Source organism: Lagenorhynchus albirostris, chromosome 14 (assembly GCF_949774975.1).
Source record: "Lagenorhynchus albirostris chromosome 14, mLagAlb1.1, whole genome shotgun sequence".
Lineage (NCBI taxonomy): Eukaryota > Metazoa > Chordata > Mammalia > Artiodactyla > Delphinidae > Lagenorhynchus > Lagenorhynchus albirostris.
Genome location: NC_083108.1, coordinates 66,447,217 through 66,464,534, shown reverse-complemented (window position 1 = coordinate 66,464,534; position 17,318 = coordinate 66,447,217). Strand labels below are relative to the sequence as shown.

Here is a 17,318-nt window from a genome sequence, read left to right as displayed (position 1 = left end):
ATTATATCCTTTCAATCAAATTAGAGACTGCAGCATCTGGTGAGGGCCGTAACTGCTGCCATCTGCACCTCGTATATACAGTCCTTTTCAGCTGAGAATCACTCAACTTCCAAATGGCAGGAAGAGATTTGGAAAAAGTTTAGTTGGAAGGGAGGTTAACTTAAAAGGAACATCTTCAAAGGCTGGGTTCGATGCCCTGCTTGCTGTGATGTGTGTACTGCCATGCAGAGCTTCATCAGCTTGGCTTACCAAAGATTCTTCTGTAGTGCTTCTGGCAGATGAAGGGTTTCTGATTGTCTTAGCTGAAATGACTAGCCCTCTCATCCCGAGGCAGCCCCGGGGTGAGCTGAAAATTTCTCCCTTGAGAAGAATCTTTTGTTGTATGACCACCGATTGGTTAATGGATATGACACTTTCTGTTTATTTGACCATTTCTTCTAAGTCAGTGGTTTCAACTAGAGGAGATTTTTTGCCCCCAAGGGACACTTGGCAATATCTGGAGACATTTTTGCTTGTCACAACTCACTGTGTGGTGGGGAGGGGTGTGCTACTGGCATCTAGCAGGTAGAGAGGCCAGGGATGCTGCTTACGATCCTGGAATGCACAGGACGGCGGCCCCCTTCCCCCCCAGAATTATCCAACCTGAAACGTCAGTAGCGCTGAGGTCGAGAAACCGTGTCCTAATTATATTATTCTCTTATCCTTCCCTTCACTGTGGCCTCGGAGTAGGCAACTCTGATCAACATCTTTTTTCACTCTTAAGAAAATAGATTCTTCATCGTCCATATCTAAACTCCTTAAGCATTTCCGTGAACAGTGTTTCAGAAATCTTAATGGAGTAAGGTCTGTGGGTCACCGTATGTTTCCACTTTCTCTAGAGTAAGAGTGCCAGATTAAATACAGGACACTCAATTAAATTTGAATTTCAGATAAACAGTCATTTTTTGTGTTTGTCTCATGCAATATTTGGGAATACTTTAAAAATCATTCGTTGTTTATATGAAATTCAAATGTAACTGGGCATTCTGTACTTTCATTTGCTAAATCTGACAACCCTACTCTAGATCCATGAAACATTACATGAAACTTTAAACCTTTGACTAGCAAATCAGTCTGTTGGCCACCATCTGCCCTTATTGTTCTGGGTGACTAGAGGTGACAGCAATGCCTGTTCTTGTTTGTAAGTCAGCGCTACACTGACACTTTCCTTCTGCCTCAAGCTGTCTCCATGGCCAGAACTTCTGAAACTTGTCACTTGAGTCATATTTTTATCTTGGGACCAACTAACAAATGCTTATCAAATGCCCACTGTATGCCCAGCATCTCTGACTAGGACTCATCCCTGTACCGGTTCTTAGAAGATGACAATTTTGTTGCTTCGGGTTTTACTTTAAAGATGTTCTCTAGAGATACGCTGTCTACCTGGCAGTCAGCTAGCTCCCCATTCAAGGACTGTTGTATTACTTGCCCATCCCACGTCAACCAAGGGAAGCTGAATAGCCCAGAGCCTGGCTTCCATGGAGCATTGGCTGCCCTCCAGGGCTCCATTATTGGGGAACTTTCTTGCCCTCTGAAATTAAAAATAGGGTACAGGCAATACTGATGAAAGTTGTGCAAAAGCTGGATTATAACAGTTTATTTTATCTCCTTTTTAGTCTGACTGAGAGCTTCAGACAGCGTGAAATAGTGTTGCTCAAGTGATGGTGAGGCAAGGTGTAGATTTGAGCCAGGTGTCTCCCATTGAAAGCAAACTCAATATCAACATGAGTATTCATTACAAAGGGGGTTGCTTATTCCCTATTACAAGTAGCTCTACCGTGGATTCCATTTAAATAGCAGACTCCCCTGGTTTAAATAGCAAGCATTTGATTTTCAAATACTTGATTTATATGAGCTTTTCTGGAACTTCTCCCAGGTCATTGCTAGGTAGGGCGTGATAGCTAGCCTGGAGGCACAAATTGGTGAGGAAACCAGGGCACTCTGAACATGTCTGTCATGGGTTTTTCCCCTTAGCCCTCCATACACCTGATTCCCTCATTCAACAAAAGTTTGCCAGGCACCTTCTGTTTGTTCTGTAGTTGCTGAGAATACAAAGATGAGTGAAGAAACTTACGGGCTAGTGGAAGCAGGGCCAGGTGCTTCTTGAGCAATTATAGATCAAGCTGATCAAATCTTAGAAGAGCTGGGGCAGCAGGTGCTGTGGGACTTGTTTTAGAGCCTCTGGTTTCCATAGGAGTATAGTGCTCTCTCCTCTAGACCCTGAGCTTTCAAATAGTTCTCCATTTTTTGTCCTTTTTGTTTCCTTTAGAGTTGATTTATAATGTACTAAGTTATTGTCCATCAGAGAACTGGACTTTGAGCTTTAAAACATCTTATCGTGCTTCCCGTTTCCTTATGTGAAAACTCTAGTGTGAAATTTTATTTCAAGATTGAAGAGGATATTTATAAATAAACATCTAAAGTAGATCCATTTATACTCAAACATTACACCGAGAGAGGTGCCATCACCACACCATGATAGAATATGTTCTCTTGGTATTGGCAGTAAAGCCCATGGTTAATTAATGAAATGTTTTTCGTAGAGTTCTGCTGAGCTAGTAACTTCTAACTTAGTGAGTCCATGCTTTCACTGAGGCTTGGCCTAATCTCTCTGTATATGTTACAGAGCTAGATGTTGATAGGTTAATGGTCATTCTTTCTTAAGAACTATCTCCTGGTCTTCAGTTTGATGAGTGTACTTGTATATAATATCCTAAATGATGAATGTAAGTTCCTCAAGCACTACTGCATGTTCATGGTGACTCTTCCTAGCAAAAACACATGTCCTTCACAGTGACAGCCACAGCATGCTTTCCAGTGGGTCCTGCCTGGGTAGGAGTGGAGCATATTCAAGATGAGAGCCAGATGGGAGGAGTGGTACCCAAGCAGCACTGCATTCTGGGCCTGCTCTGCCTCAAGAATTATCTATTTTTCCAATTTTTATATAGCAAATAATAAGGACCCCTCTCTGAAGTGTTTTCGTGGGTCTTCTGGATTTAAACCTGTTGTCTGTTGCTTACGATATGTTCAGTTTTTCTTAAAATAGTCTTTTAATTAAGTATTTATCTGTTAATAGAGATGAATAAACTGGAGATTCAAATAGAAGACCTCAGGTCTCCTTCCAAAAGTATGAATTCTTTAGTTAAAATAACTTTGAGAGGTATGGCCTTTTCTTCTGACATTGTTCCCATGAATGAAAAGGAAGATCTAAAAGATATTTTAATGGAAAAGCTACTGATAAATAATTGCAGTGATTATTTTTGTGGTAATTCTACTTTGGGCAAAAGTACAAAAGTACTTTGTCCTCTGGTCATTTGAACTGTGAATACGTAGTCTAAGAACATGGTAGGTGAATGTCTGTCTTGATTTTAGATGACTGAATTTATGGCTGATTGAGTTTGTTTATCGTTCTTGAAAAGAAACTAAGGTAGATTAATTGTAAAACAACATGTTAGTAAGTATTTTCAAGATGTCCTTTCAAAAAATTTTGCTTTGGGAGATTTAGAACATATTCAAAAATAAAAGTGTAAGGAAGTCATGTGTATCCATCTCCCAGCTTCCACAATCATAAACCAAGGCCAAAGTATTTCATCTCTACCTCTTTCATCCCCCCAACTAGATTATTTCTTAACAAATCTCAGATATCATATCATCGTATCTGTAAATATTTCAGTATGTATCCCTAAAGGATAAGAACTCTTTTCAAAAACATAGCAACAGAGACTTCCCTGGTGGTCCACTGGGTAAGACTCCGTGCTCCCAATGCGGGGCGGCGGGGCGGGGGGGGGGGTTCGGGGGGGTGGGGCGCTGGGTTTGATCCCTGCTCGGAGAACTAGATCCAGCATGCATGCTGCAAGTAAGAGTCCGTGTGCCACAACTATGAGGTCCACACACGGCAGCTAAAAAAAAAAAAGATCCCACATGTTGCAACGAAGATCCCACGTGCCACAACTAAGATCTGGCGCAACTTAAATAAATGAATAAATATTTAAAAAAAACAAACATAGTAGCAGTACCACTACCATTATCACAACTAAAATTTTAGCAATAATTTCTTAATATCATCAAATATCCAGTCAGTAATCAGTTTTCAGATATCCCTGGTTGTCTCATCGGTGTTTTTACCGTTCAAACCAGGACCGAAGCCAGGTACAGTTAGGTGATGTGACTTTTGAGTCTCTATTAACCTAGAGGTTTCTCCTCTTTTTCTTTTTTTTTCTTGAAATTTATTTGTTGAAGATGTAGTTTCTTCTAAACAAAAAGAGTGCTTAAATGCCTCTTCAGAAGGAGGGCCCACATAAAGGTGAGTTATTTTTTTCCATAGAATTCTCACTTCCATTAGAGAAATAGGTAGAATTAGAGAATTTTAAGCCTGGGAGAGATTTTAGCCATCAGTCCTTTCCTGTCACACTCCCTCAGACTTTTGAGCCTCAGTTCTATTTTGTTAGAATCTTGAAATTAGAGTTTAGTGTGAAGGGATATTGAGACCACCTGTCTCAAATCCCCTTGTTTCACCAGTGAAGAAATGGAGCCCCAAATCCAGGTGATTTCTTCAAACCCCACAGTGTCAGCTACTCGTCTGGTGTCATTTCCCCTTTCTTCCAGTGATTCTCAATATGTACCATGTGCTTAGAAGGCCCCTCCCTCCTACCCTCTCTCTAAGTAATCTAGGTGATCTAGACCTGATCGCCTGCCTCCATGTAATCATGGGAATCTCTTCCCTTGGGGAGCCATCGGCGTTAAAGACGCACAGTGTCTTCTCACAGGCTCAGCTGTGTTAGGATGGGAAAGTCTGGGAACCCCTGCCTTCCCAAGGCCACGTGCCTCTTTACCGTGGGGTTCCACATAACTGAAATAAGCATTCCTGAAGTGCTTTGGAGTGTCTGAGGGCAAAAGGCGATTTTGCCAGGGACCATAGGCTTTGAAGACCTACCCATGAGTTCCCACTGGACACCAGTCTGTACTGGAAACCCAACAGAGCATCAGGTGTGTTGTGCAAACATCTGACGACACTCTTGTGTTGCCCTCTGTATATTAAACGGAGCTTTTTCCACTAAGCCTTGTATTTCTATAATCTACCCACCTACCAAATTTTATAGATGTATTTAAAAGAACAGATGTTCCCACTGGAAAATGTTTCTGCCTTCTTATTTTAAGATGCCATAATTCAATTTAATGCTTATTGATTCATGTTAATTTCAAACTGGGCTAAAACCAGCCAGATTCTTCCAACATAGGATCAGTAGAGATGCTGAGTGGTCCTACATGGAACAGAAAGTCAGCTTTGATGGATTAAAAACAGTGACTCTCACAAACATCATATAATAGAGATCTAACTAGTAATTAGCTACCAGAAAACCAGGAAAATTCAAGACTCAATATGAGAAAAACCTCAATAGTGTGGTTTCAGGCAAACAGTGTAGTTAGGAATGACCTAGTTATAGAGCTTCATTGAGAACTTATTCTTCAACTTTATTAAATGTTATCAAGGAATAGAATGTCTTTTGCTTTCCTACCACCATCTCATATATGTCAAGTTTTGATTATTTTAAAACACATCATTATAGTTTTAAATATGAACTTTAAAAATGCAGTGCACGTGCAACCTGTCAGGAGTTAAATTGCCTGGTTCTCTTAACTTGGCATTTTCTTCACTTATAATAAGTACAGATATTGAATTATGTGACTTCAGTAGCATATATAAACAAAGATGTGTTTCATCCCACAGTTTAAACTTTGATTAAGAAAAACGTACCTTTTTTTCCTTACTTTTTATCCACTGAATGCTGGGATTCAACGTAGGGTTCAAACCATATATATTTTTCCTATCCTGATGGTAGCCTGATAACTGCCCATTAAATCACTAGGTAGACAGACTTTGGGAATTGTATTGTGGAAAATGTATCTGGGAATATTTCTAGGTCCTCTACAGGTCATGCCTCTAAATCAACTGAAATCTTCAAATAATGTTACATACAGCATGCGAGTATGAGAGCCTATAGAATTTGAGGGATAAATATCAAAGTTTTGAATATATATGCCATCAAGTCAATCAGTCTTTATACCGACCCTTCTGAATTCCAAACATAATAAACAATAATAGTTTTATGAGAGAAAACTCAAGCTTGCCTTTATTAGCAATGGGGAGTATTGAACTTTCACCCAGACATGGTCTTTGTCCTCAGATCTTCCTACCATGGGGATGACCTCCAGGCCTTCATGCAGCAGCAGGTCCTGCAGAAAACAGTTGGTCTGCACAAAACCATTTGCTCAGAGATTCTCACCCAAGATTTGTATACCCTAATGTGATTCCATATGTCTCCAGAGAATTTCAATGAAAGTAGCATCTCCAGGTTTTTTTTAAAAAATAAATTTATTTATTTATTTTTGGCTGCGTTGGGTCTTCATTGCTGGGCGCGGGCTTTCTCTAGCTGCGGAAAGCGGGGTCTACTCTTTGTTGCCATGCGCGGGCTTCTCATTGCGGTGGCTTCTCTTGTTGCTCTAGACGTGTGGGCTCAGCAGTTGTGGCTCATGGTTCTAGAGCGCAGACTCAGTAGTTGTGGCGCACGGGCTTATTTACTCTGTGGCATGCGGATTCTTAACCACTGCACCACCAGGGAAGCCCGCATCTCCAGTTTTTAAAAATAAATGCCATATGCCATATTTTGGAGGGTTTTGGTGCTGGAGAAAAAGATAAGGAATCGCCAGCTTAGAAAAGTAGAATTAATTCCGAGTGCTTTGATGCCAGCCTTGGAAGTTTTTATTAAGGAGTTTTCTTCTGTGTTTACTAAGTTTTTGTCAGACTTGTATCTAACTTAATGGCTGTTTTCATTCAATCCCCAAAGCAAAAGATTTCTGATGGAGAGGAAGGTCCAACAGAGATGAATGGAATGGGTTCCAACTGGAGAAGACAGGGAGGAAATAAAAGTGCTTTCACAGCTTCTTATTCCTCTCTTCTCAAAACACCTTCTCCCTTACCTTCTGAGACCCACATGCTTTTCTCCCACCTCCCAGGCTGCACATCACTGCTGGGCCCTTCTCTTTCCAGGCCTGAAACATTGCAGGGCCCCAGGGCTCAGCCCCAGATGTCTTCTCTCTCCACACAAGTGCTGTTACCTCCACACTCTGGATCTAGCCTTGGCTTCTTTCCTCAACTCTAGGCTCATCTAGCCGTCTGCTTACTCTGTATCTCCATCCAATTCTCTTATCCAAAACCAAAGCCTTGATTCCACCCCAAGATATTCTGTGCCTCTTGGGTCATCCCCATCGTAGTAAATGGCAACACCGCTTATCCAGCTGCTTGGTGTTGTACCTAATTCCTCTCTCTCTGGGACCCCAGCAAATACTTTTGGTTCTACCTTCAAAATACATCTGGAATCCGGGCACTTCTTCCTATCCTTCAGCTACCAGCCTGGCCCAAGCCATCCTTCTTTCCAGCTCATCCTTCTGCAAGTAGGCACCTAACTGGTTTCCCTGCTGAGTGCCTAGCTGTCTCTACACAGCTCTTCCTCCACCCTGCAGCTACAGTTCTATTAAAAGATAAGTCAGATCGTGTCATTTCTCTGCTCAGAGCCCTCCAATGACGTCCTGTAACTCTTAGAACAAAAGCCAAAATCTAATTTATACGACCCTCAAGACTTTACATGTCCTGGCCTTGCCTGCCTCCTCCTCCTCTTCATTTCCCACCACCCTCCCCTGCACTCACCCTACGTGGTCGGATCAGAGGAGCTGCCTCACAGTTCCCCAAGCCTTCCCCAGCACATTGCTGCTTGCGGAGGTTTTGCACTGGCTGTGCCCTCTGCCTGGAATGCCCTTCCCGTGTCCTTTCCGTTGTTCGCTTCCTCCCCTTGTCCACATCTCCCCTCGTCCTCCCCTCGTCTCCTTTCCAGGCCTTTCCTGACCCACTTCTTCTAAAAGAGAACCCCCACCCTTCCATCTCCGTCCCCTAACTCCATTTTCCCTTGTAGCACTTCTCACTGGCTAGTGTTAATTTTGTTTGGTGTATTATGAGCGTGAAGCCCTGTGAGCATGTGCGCTCTAGGAACACAGAGTGTTCACCACTGCTGTCCCAGTGCTGTGAACAGTGCCAGACACATAGTGTTGAGTAAATATTTGTTGAATTAATGAATAATATCGTAGACATTAGATTTATCACCTTTGCTTGTTCTCTTTCACTGAATGCATAAATATTACAACCAGCCATGTGATATTTTATTTTTTATTGGTTTAATCCACTCCTTGCTTGTCTAGCCAGAGCTTAGGCCAGTTTCATAGTGGTAGGAAACAAGGGAGGCAGGGTCCTCATTACCTAGTGCACACCCCAGTATTCTGATGAAATCAAGATGCACACATAACTTTAATCCAGAACGTTCAAGTTTGTTTTTTTTTCCCCCCCAAAATTGACATGCACTGGACAAGTCTGTTAAAAAAATAATTGTCAAATCTGGTAACACTGCCTCCATTTCCCTAGCATAGCTAAGAATAAGACTGGGTCTAGGAGGAATAGACTAAAGCAAACAGGCTTGCTCTTACCCATTCCCTGTCTCAGATGCCACCTCACTCCATTCCTGAGGGCTGACACTTGTGTGGATGGCTACCACATTCTTTTGTGTTACAAATCAAGTCATCTGAGTCTCCGGGAACACCGACCCCACTGCCCTGCAGGTTGCTGTCTATTACTAAGGCTTTCCAGTGCCTTCCAGTGGTCGGCCAGCATTTCTGGCTCCCAAGCCACCCTCAACCACTTTTGATAGGAGAAAAAGATGTATTAACACATAGCAATTAAAATTCTAGCAATTAGCAAAGATTGGCTTGATGTTCTTAGAATCATCACCTGAGCAGCTTTCTAGAAATATAGGTTCCCAGATCCCACTCTAACCTTGGGATTGGGTAGGGCTCTGGTGTGGTACACACACACACGCACACACACACACATGCGCACACGCGAGTCTCTCTCTCCCTCTTTCTTTCTCTCTAGCAGATCATATATATTCCTAGTGATAATAAATGCTATGAAGCAAGAAAATGAAGGGCAGAAAAACAGGAGTGGAGATGGTGGGTAAGGGTTTTCTGAGGAGGTAATATTTAGTCTGTGATGGGAAGTATTAGGGAAAGAACGTTTCGGGCAGGAAATAGCGTGGTGTGTTTACAGAATTAAAAGCAGACGAGTGTGGCTGGAGCACAGCACGTGATGAGGAGAAGAGCTCGGGCCCGGTGGAGGGAGGGCCTGGGGCCACATCGAGGGGGCTTCACAGACAAGGATGACGGCTTTGGGTTTTGTTCCCAGTGCTCACGTTTTCCTGGGCACTTTGAGCCCTGTGCAGAGAATGCACTGCGGGAGCACGAAAGTCGAAGCTGTGAGACCTGAACAGGACCGTATTGTCCTCCGATGGTGAACAGGAAGAAGGTGGCAGCACCCAAGATGGAGAGGAGAGGGGGGTTTCAGGGAACATATTCGAAGAAGGTCAACAGGACTTGCTGATGAGCAGAAATGGGAGTGAGGAAGAGCATGGGGAAAGCAAGGATGATGCCGAAGTGTTCTGTCGGAGGCAGTATAGAGTGTGATCGAGTGCCCCAGGTGCCTCATCTGTGAAATGGGAGTATTAAGGGACCTCCCCACTGGGTTGGTGGTGAGTTGATGTAAAGCACTTAGCACAGAGCTTGGCACACGGTAGAACACTCTGTAAACATCAGCGGTGATGCAGACTGTGGTGATTCGTCCAAGGTTGCACAACTGGTCAGCAGCAGGTTCAGGACAAGAAGCCAGGGCTTAGGCTCTTGGTTCAGTGTATTTTCTGCTATACCGAGCTGCCTCCTTCAATTACCTTTGAACTTTTTTATTTATGCAGACTCTTGGTGGAGGGTTCGGTTGTCTTGGAACATGATGAGTTGCACTTCTCATAACATGTAAATGTCACACCAGGCACGATAAAGTGCTAGGGTGTCCTTTGCAGCCTGGGAGTCCAGGTTATTTTGGCTGTCCATAAAACTGGGCTGTTCCAGACGAAACGCAGGGCCCAGATAGGGAGAGGAAGGGGGTACAGGAAGAGAGATGGTTAGCAGGTAGATTTCAAATAGTAAAAGGAATATCTTTCAGAATATAGATGTGCTTGTGTTGTGCACATGCTTAGGCCAGAGGAGGCACATGCACTGCAGCAGGAGCCGGCAGTGAGAGTCCTTCATACCGGAAGTCGTGGGTCAGCACATGCCAGGAGAGGGAAAGAAATAAAGCTAAGAATGTTAATGTAACTCCCCCAGATTGTCAAGTTCCTAGTGATACATCTTTAAAAAGTGTTTGAAGTGCTTCTATCTGTCAGTTTCAACTAAGCTAATTTTTAAAAATTGCTCTTTGTACTGTGCCTTTCTCATGAACCTCTGTGAATTTAATGCATGCAACATGTGGGGGGAAATCCTCTCAGCTAAAGTTCCCATCCCCCCCAAAGTCTGAGAGGCAGATTTAATTTGATTTGATCTGATTTGATTTGATTTGGCTGCATTGGCTCTTCGTTGCTATGCGCGGGCTTTCTCTAGTTGTGGAGAGCAGGGGCTGCTCTTCGTTGCGGTGCGTGGGCTTCTCACTGCGGTGGCTTCTCTTGTTGTGGAGCATGGGCTTTAGGCATGCGGGCTTCAGTAGTTGCAGCATGTGGACTCAGTAGTTGCAGCGCGCGGGCTCTAGAGCGCAGGCTCAGTAGTTGTGGCGCACGGACTTAGTTGCTCCGCAGCATGTGGGATCTTCCCAGACCAGGGCTCGAACCCGTGTCCCCTGCATTGGCAGGTGGATTCTTAACCACTGCACCACCAGGGATGTCCCTGAGAGGCAGATTTTAGAAGCACATTGCTGCACCTGCAAGGATTTTGTCATTTTATTAAATGGACCTCAGACCCTGTTGAATGTGTCCTGTAGGAACGAATTTCAGAAAGAAGTGAGAGAAAATGCCAACTCAGCCCCTGTTACCTCCTGTTGACTGTCTGTTTTGTGGCACCTCTATCTCAAACAGCGTGGGGAGGACTGTTCTTCATTACCGGGGAATGTGAGTCATTCCCAGACTCGTGTGATTGGGATTCCAAAACGTTGCTGTATCTGATGGTCTTATTAAATCCAAGTGTCAGTGCAGCCTTTCAGACTGTAGGGGAGAGCTCAGTTACAGCTGGTGACCTGGTTCTAGTTACCACACAGAGATGCTGGCGAGAGCAGTGACCCCCTCCGAGCACCCAGAGTTCCTCACGGATGGCTGTTACCAACTCTTCCCAGATTTGGGGGTTTCCCGGTTCACTCCATAGGCTTCATTACCGTTCAGCTCCCTGTTTATATCCTAGTTGGGATCTGTATACTTCAGGGGAAAATGTCCTAGTGTCTGTAGACAAGCGAGTGCCAAGATGAGCCTAGCATTTGGAGGGTACCTCGTTTCAGATTTCCTCAGCCCTACCAATGTTAAATCCACTGTGTCCAGGATCAGCAAGACACTATCCATTTCTAGCTTGGTCCAAACAAAACAAATAAAACATCAAGCAGAGAGGGAGGAAGCTATAGATGTTGCCAGAAAATTAGTTTGCTCTGTCTTTTCTTTCTCCTAGAATGTTTCACAGCCAACGGTGCAGATTATAGGGGAACACAGAACTGGACAGCACTGCAAGGCGGGAAGCCATGTCTGTTCTGGAACGAGACTTTCCAGCATCCATACAACACTCTGAAATACCCCAACGGGGAGGGGGGCCTGGGCGAGCATAACTACTGCAGGTAAGATGGGGTTTCACAGTACTTAAAAAAATCTCTGGTCTCCTCTTCCCATTTCTTCTGGCCTTGCTCACAACAGGGAAGGCTTCTTTGTCTTCTTTTGCCCAACTCACAAGGCCTTTCTTGTTACTGTTTTAAAAATCTTTCTCCCAAAACTGCGCACGCACACACACACACAATCTACCCACTCTTTTCAACTTGGGTTGCTTTGATACTGGTTTTCAGAGCTCTGCTTTCCTGTCTGATAGCTTCATGTCTCTCTCAGAGGGTTTTCTTAGTTGTCCCAGAAGACAGTGCACAAACAGCGCAGCTTCTTAAGCTGCTGTGAATGTCATGGGCAAGCAGAGCACCATCTGTGACCCAAACCTCCCTCTGCTTCTGAGCAAAGGAAGCTGCCCTCCCTGCGTTGTACCACCTCCTGCCAGCCCAGTACCACCTTGCTCTGGGAGCAGCTGTAGCCATCAGATTTGTGCTGTTTCCTTCTTTTCAACAGACTAAGGTGTTCCTTTGCTCTTTCACCTCCTGTCTGACCCTTGCAGGGGCTGAGACCCATGGTGCTTCAAGCATGTACTTGTGATTGGAGAGATGATCCATGGCTTTGATCAGATTCTCAAAGTTTTCAGTGATCCAAAACAAGTTGAGAATCACTGGTCAGTAGGGACCAGAGCACCCTTGGTTATAGCTACGTTTTAGCTATTTATACCCAGGATCCTGGTAACATGACTCATGGGTCAGCCATGTGTTGAATTTAATTATTAATAGGACAGGTGCAAAGGCAGCCTCTTGAGCCATTGGGACAGGGAAAAATGATCACCAAGCTACTCTTTGAGCTACACACTGTGCCCCCAGTGCTACCAGAATGTTGGAATCTCAACCATGGCACTGTTGATCCAGCTGAGACAACATATTTATACCTGCATTGCATGGGCCACAGTGTTTACCTACTGCCCTCTCCAGGTACCTTTGCTAACACCCTAGGACCCTGGTGCTTATCTTGAAGTCTCAAGGCCTGTAGTCCATGTTATCTTTATCCCTGTGCCTTCAGCTCTTTGCTTCACCTTGGTTCTAATGTGTACCAACTGGTCATTCCTCCATTGTTGCTATTGCACTATTTTTTAGTTTGTTATTTGATTGCTATATTTTATATGTTACATTGTATTATTTGTTCGTTATAAAAGTATTAAAAGTTTTTCCAAAAAAAACTTCTCCAACACAACAGATATATATATTGTTTAAATAAAAGTCCCCATTGTACCTCTTTCCTCCCATATCCTCTCCAACAAGGCCTACTTCCCAGAGGTAACAATTTGTATATATGCTATTTCACATTTCGCTGTCATTTGTATTTTATTGTTAACATTACACATGCTCATTAAAGAATTCTTTGATGTTTTATTTTCAAAGTTATACATGTTCATTCATTTTTTTCTTGCATAATTAAAAAAATTAACCCCACTCCATTTCTGGCTTATTTTCTTCCCCTAGTTTTCCTATTCATGGGAATAGTTGGCTTGGGTTGGGAAGAGTATTTAGGAAGAGAAACCAGTGTTTGTTTTTTATTTTTACATAGTTAATTATCTTATTGTTCTAAAGTATCTCTTGGTATTAGGCTGTTGGTTTATTCTATTATATTATTCTGTTATTCTGTTGCCTTCTATCAAGCAAGCCTTCTCAGACGTGCTCCTGATTTTAAGGTAAATTTTAAATTTCCAGTGAAGTTTATTTATCTGACAAGAAAATCTTTTCTTATAGATTAGTACCCAGTTTACCACTAGGCTCTCAGAAATGCACCAGTAAATATCCATTAAGAAAACACTGAGAGCGGGGGGACCACCTTCCTCCTGAGCCTTGGCTGGCTGCGGTCCTCTCCTTTGATTTGATGGAATGTACCAGACCTGAACTAACAGTTTATCCTTCAGAAAAAGGGATACTGAAATTGTCGATTATTATCACATCAGAGAGCTGGGGCCTTTCGTTTTAGCACTGCAGCAGAGTCAAAGATGAATTTGCTTGTTCTTTTTTTTAACCTATTCCGATGCTTTTCAGAATGGTTTTGACATTGATGACAAACAGTTGTTTTCGAAAGCCTTTACCAAATACTACATCAAAGCTGAACACTGAATAGAGGGAGGAAAATGACAGTGAAACTGTTTAAAGAAGGGCTTTGTACAAATTCTCCAACTTTGATTTCTCAGCTGACATCCGACACCATGTTTGTCTTATGCGATGTTTCCAGACCCATCCCAGTTGAGATGTCTGCGAGATGGCGAGTGATGGGGACGCACTTCTCTGGCTCCACGTATCTGGACTTGGGGGAGGCAGAGAGGCCGGGACAGCAGGGTTGGCACTGGTACCTGCCTTTGGGCACAAAAAAATAAAAGGACCCTTTGTGCTTCAGGGCAGCTTATCTTCTGGGCCACACAATAGGCTGATCCCTCCCAGGCCTGATAGGGGCTGCTCCAGAGCTCCGGCTGCAGGGTCTTTATGCCCATTTCCGGCCTAACCGGAGTGTCAGGTTTCCAGTGTTCTGAGTCCAAATAAAAGGAGCTTGAAAAGCAGCGAAGAGAGGCGAGGCTTTTCTGTGTGTCCAGTAACCCCTGCCATCTTTTGCTCTGTTTCAGCAGTGCTGCCCATTATTGTCGTGGCATCTCTGAGTTGAAAAGACCTTAAAGGCATTTATTCCAAGCCACTCATTTAGAAATGTGGAATAAGTCTTTTGCAATTATTATTGCCATATCAGAAGTTGGTACCAGGATTATAGGACTGTATGTTCTGAGTGAAACTCTTTGGCATAGTTTTTTTCAGAATTCCCTGAGAAGTTAGTGTTTTGACGTGGAAATAGGACCCATTTCTATCAAACATGAGTTGACTGGCCTGATCCTGGTGAAAGCTTGTCAGTGCAGACTACATGATGTGAATTTTACTTTATTGCTTAAAAATTACACAGTGTTCATTGTAGAAGAAATGAGAAAATAAAGAGAATTGGAAAAGAAAAAAATTAAAATTACCAGTAGTCCCATCATCCAGTGATAAATACTTTCAAAGTCTGGTGTATATCCTTCCTTAAATATATCTTTTCAAAAATGGGATTGTTGTCATCCATCATGTTTTAGAGCTGCCTTTTTAAAAAAACCTAACAAGACATTGTGAATATCTTTCCATATTAATAAATGTGTCTCTATACCACATTTTTACCAGCTGCCTAGCATTCCCTTATATGGACATATTTGTTTAACCAATCCTTAATTGTTGTTTCTATCTTTTTTGCATTATGAAAATGCTGTGGTGAACATCTTTGTAAGTAAAGATTTCCTTAGAATATAGCACTAAAGGAGAAATTGCCAAGTAAAGGGAGTTTGCGTATCTTCAGGGCCTTTGACTCTAATCACCAAGTTTCCATCCTGACTGTTCACTCCATTCACATTATTATTATATTTTTTAAAATTTATTTATTTATTTTGGCTGCGTTGGGCCTTCATTGCTGCGTGTGGGCTTTCTCTAGTTGCGGCAAGCAGGGGCTGCTCTTCATTGCGGTGCATGGGCTTCTCATTGCAGTGGCTTCTCTTGTTGCAGAGCACGGGTTCTAGGTGCGCGGGCTTCAGTAGTTGTGGCATGTGACTCAGTAGTTGTGGCTCACGGGGTCTAGAGCACAAGCTCAGTAGTTGTGGTGCAGGGCTTAGTTGCTGCATGGCACGTGGGATCTTCCCAGACCAGGGCTCAAACCTGTGTCCCCTGCATTGGCAGGTGGATTCTTTTTTAATTTAATTTAATTTTTTTATTTTTATACAGCAGGTTCTTATTAGTTAGCTATTTTATACATACTAGTGTATATATATCAACCCCAATCTCCCAATTCATCCCACCACCACCATGCCCCCCCCCCACTTTCCCCCCTTGGTGTCCATATGTTTGTTCTCTAAATCTGTGTCTCAATTTCTGCCTTGCAAACCAGTTCATCTGTACCATTTTTCTAGATTCCATATATATGCATTAATATACAATATTTGTTTTTCTCTTTCTGAATTAACTTCACTCTGTATGACAGTCTCTAGGTCCATCCACGTCTCTACAAATGACCCAGTTTCGTTCCTTTTAATGGCTGAGTAATATTCCATTGTATATATTTACCACATCTTCTTTATCTATTCATCTGTCAATGGGCATTTAGGTTGTTTCCATGACCTGGCTATTGTAAATAGTGCTGCAGTGAACCTTGGGGTGCATGTGTCTTTCTGAATTATGGTTTTCTCTGGGTATATGCCCAGTAGTGGGATTGCTGGGTCATATGGTAATTCTATTTTTAGTTTTTTAAGGAACCTCCATACTGTTCTCCATAGTGGTTGTATCAATTTACATTCCCACCAACAGTGCAGGAGGGTTCCCTTTTCTCCACGGCAGGTGGATTCTTAACCACTGTGCCACCAGGGTAGTCCCTGTTCCATTCGTATTCTTATCCGTAGTTTTGCGAGCACCTGTGTTCTCCCAGCCATGGGACCACCGTGTTCATGGTTAAGGTGCCAGTGCTGTTTGGCATCATCTGTTCAGTGGTTAGTTGTCCCGGTTACACTGCAGTGAATTTGTGTAAACATATTTCACCTTTACTCACTCCCTACCCCCACCCTCAAACTCTGAAGTTTCTGTTGGAGTGGATAGCTTTGTTCTTGTAGTATTACCACTTTTTTCTTCTTCATAAGAGGTGGCATTAAAATCTATACGAATTATTAGAAACGACACAGAAGCTGAAGTGTTTTTTTGTTTTTTGTTTGTTTGTTTTTGGTGAGGGGCGTTTGGTAAAACTGAAAAGCAATGAGCCAGTTGACTTAAAACAATGGGAGTGTTACCAGGTGTGTCCTTTTCCCTCCACAGAAACCCAGACGGTGATGTGAGCCCCTGGTGCTACGTGGCGGAGCATGAGGATGGTGTCTACTGGAAGTACTGTGAGATTCCCGCCTGCCAGAGTAAGGCTCTAATGCACCCATGGCAGGTTTCGGGACCCTGAGCACTAGGCGTGCAGAGTGGAGGCCACTGCCGGGGGCAGGTAGTGCAGGCAGGTGGATTTCCTGAAGCAGGTGAAAGGAGGAGCCACCTGGGCTGAGGATTTTCACTTCTCTTATGGAGGCTTTTCAGAAACGGGACTCTCAGGTTCTCTCAGGACCCATTCCCTTGCTGGATAAGCCCAACCACAATTTCTGCTTCTGCTTGATTTCCTCATGCGGATTCTTTCTTGGATAGAGATGGTACCGGCTCAGTAGCAGTCCAGAAAAAAAAAAGTACCTTGCACTTTGGGGAATTAATTTTTTAGAATGAGGGAATTCCCTGGCGGTCCAGTGGTTAGGGCTCAGCACTCTCACTGCTGGGGCCCAGGTTCAGTCCCTAGTTGGGGAACTAAGATCTCTCAGGCCACATGGTGCCGCCAAAAAAAAAATTTTTTTTTTTTAGAATGAATGAATAGCCCTTTATAGACAGTAAAACTAAGTTATGATACTGCTTACTATTTAGATTTGATGTGATATGTCTCCTGAAAAATGGTGTTCAGTAAATATCT

General features: G+C 43.2%; 1 protein-coding gene across 1 annotated transcript in view; it reads left to right on the top strand.

Annotated features, from left to right (window-relative positions):
• The window catches only part of KREMEN1 (kringle containing transmembrane protein 1), a 56,608-nt gene that overhangs the window by 6,655 nt on the left and 32,635 nt on the right, over positions 1-17,318 (top strand). Inside the window, exons 2-3 of the mRNA XM_060170525.1 lie at positions 11,614-11,776; positions 16,640-16,731. Coding sequence (XP_060026508.1) covers positions 11,614-11,776; positions 16,640-16,731 — 255 coding nt within the window. The remainder of the gene's footprint in view (positions 1-11,613; positions 11,777-16,639; positions 16,732-17,318) is intronic.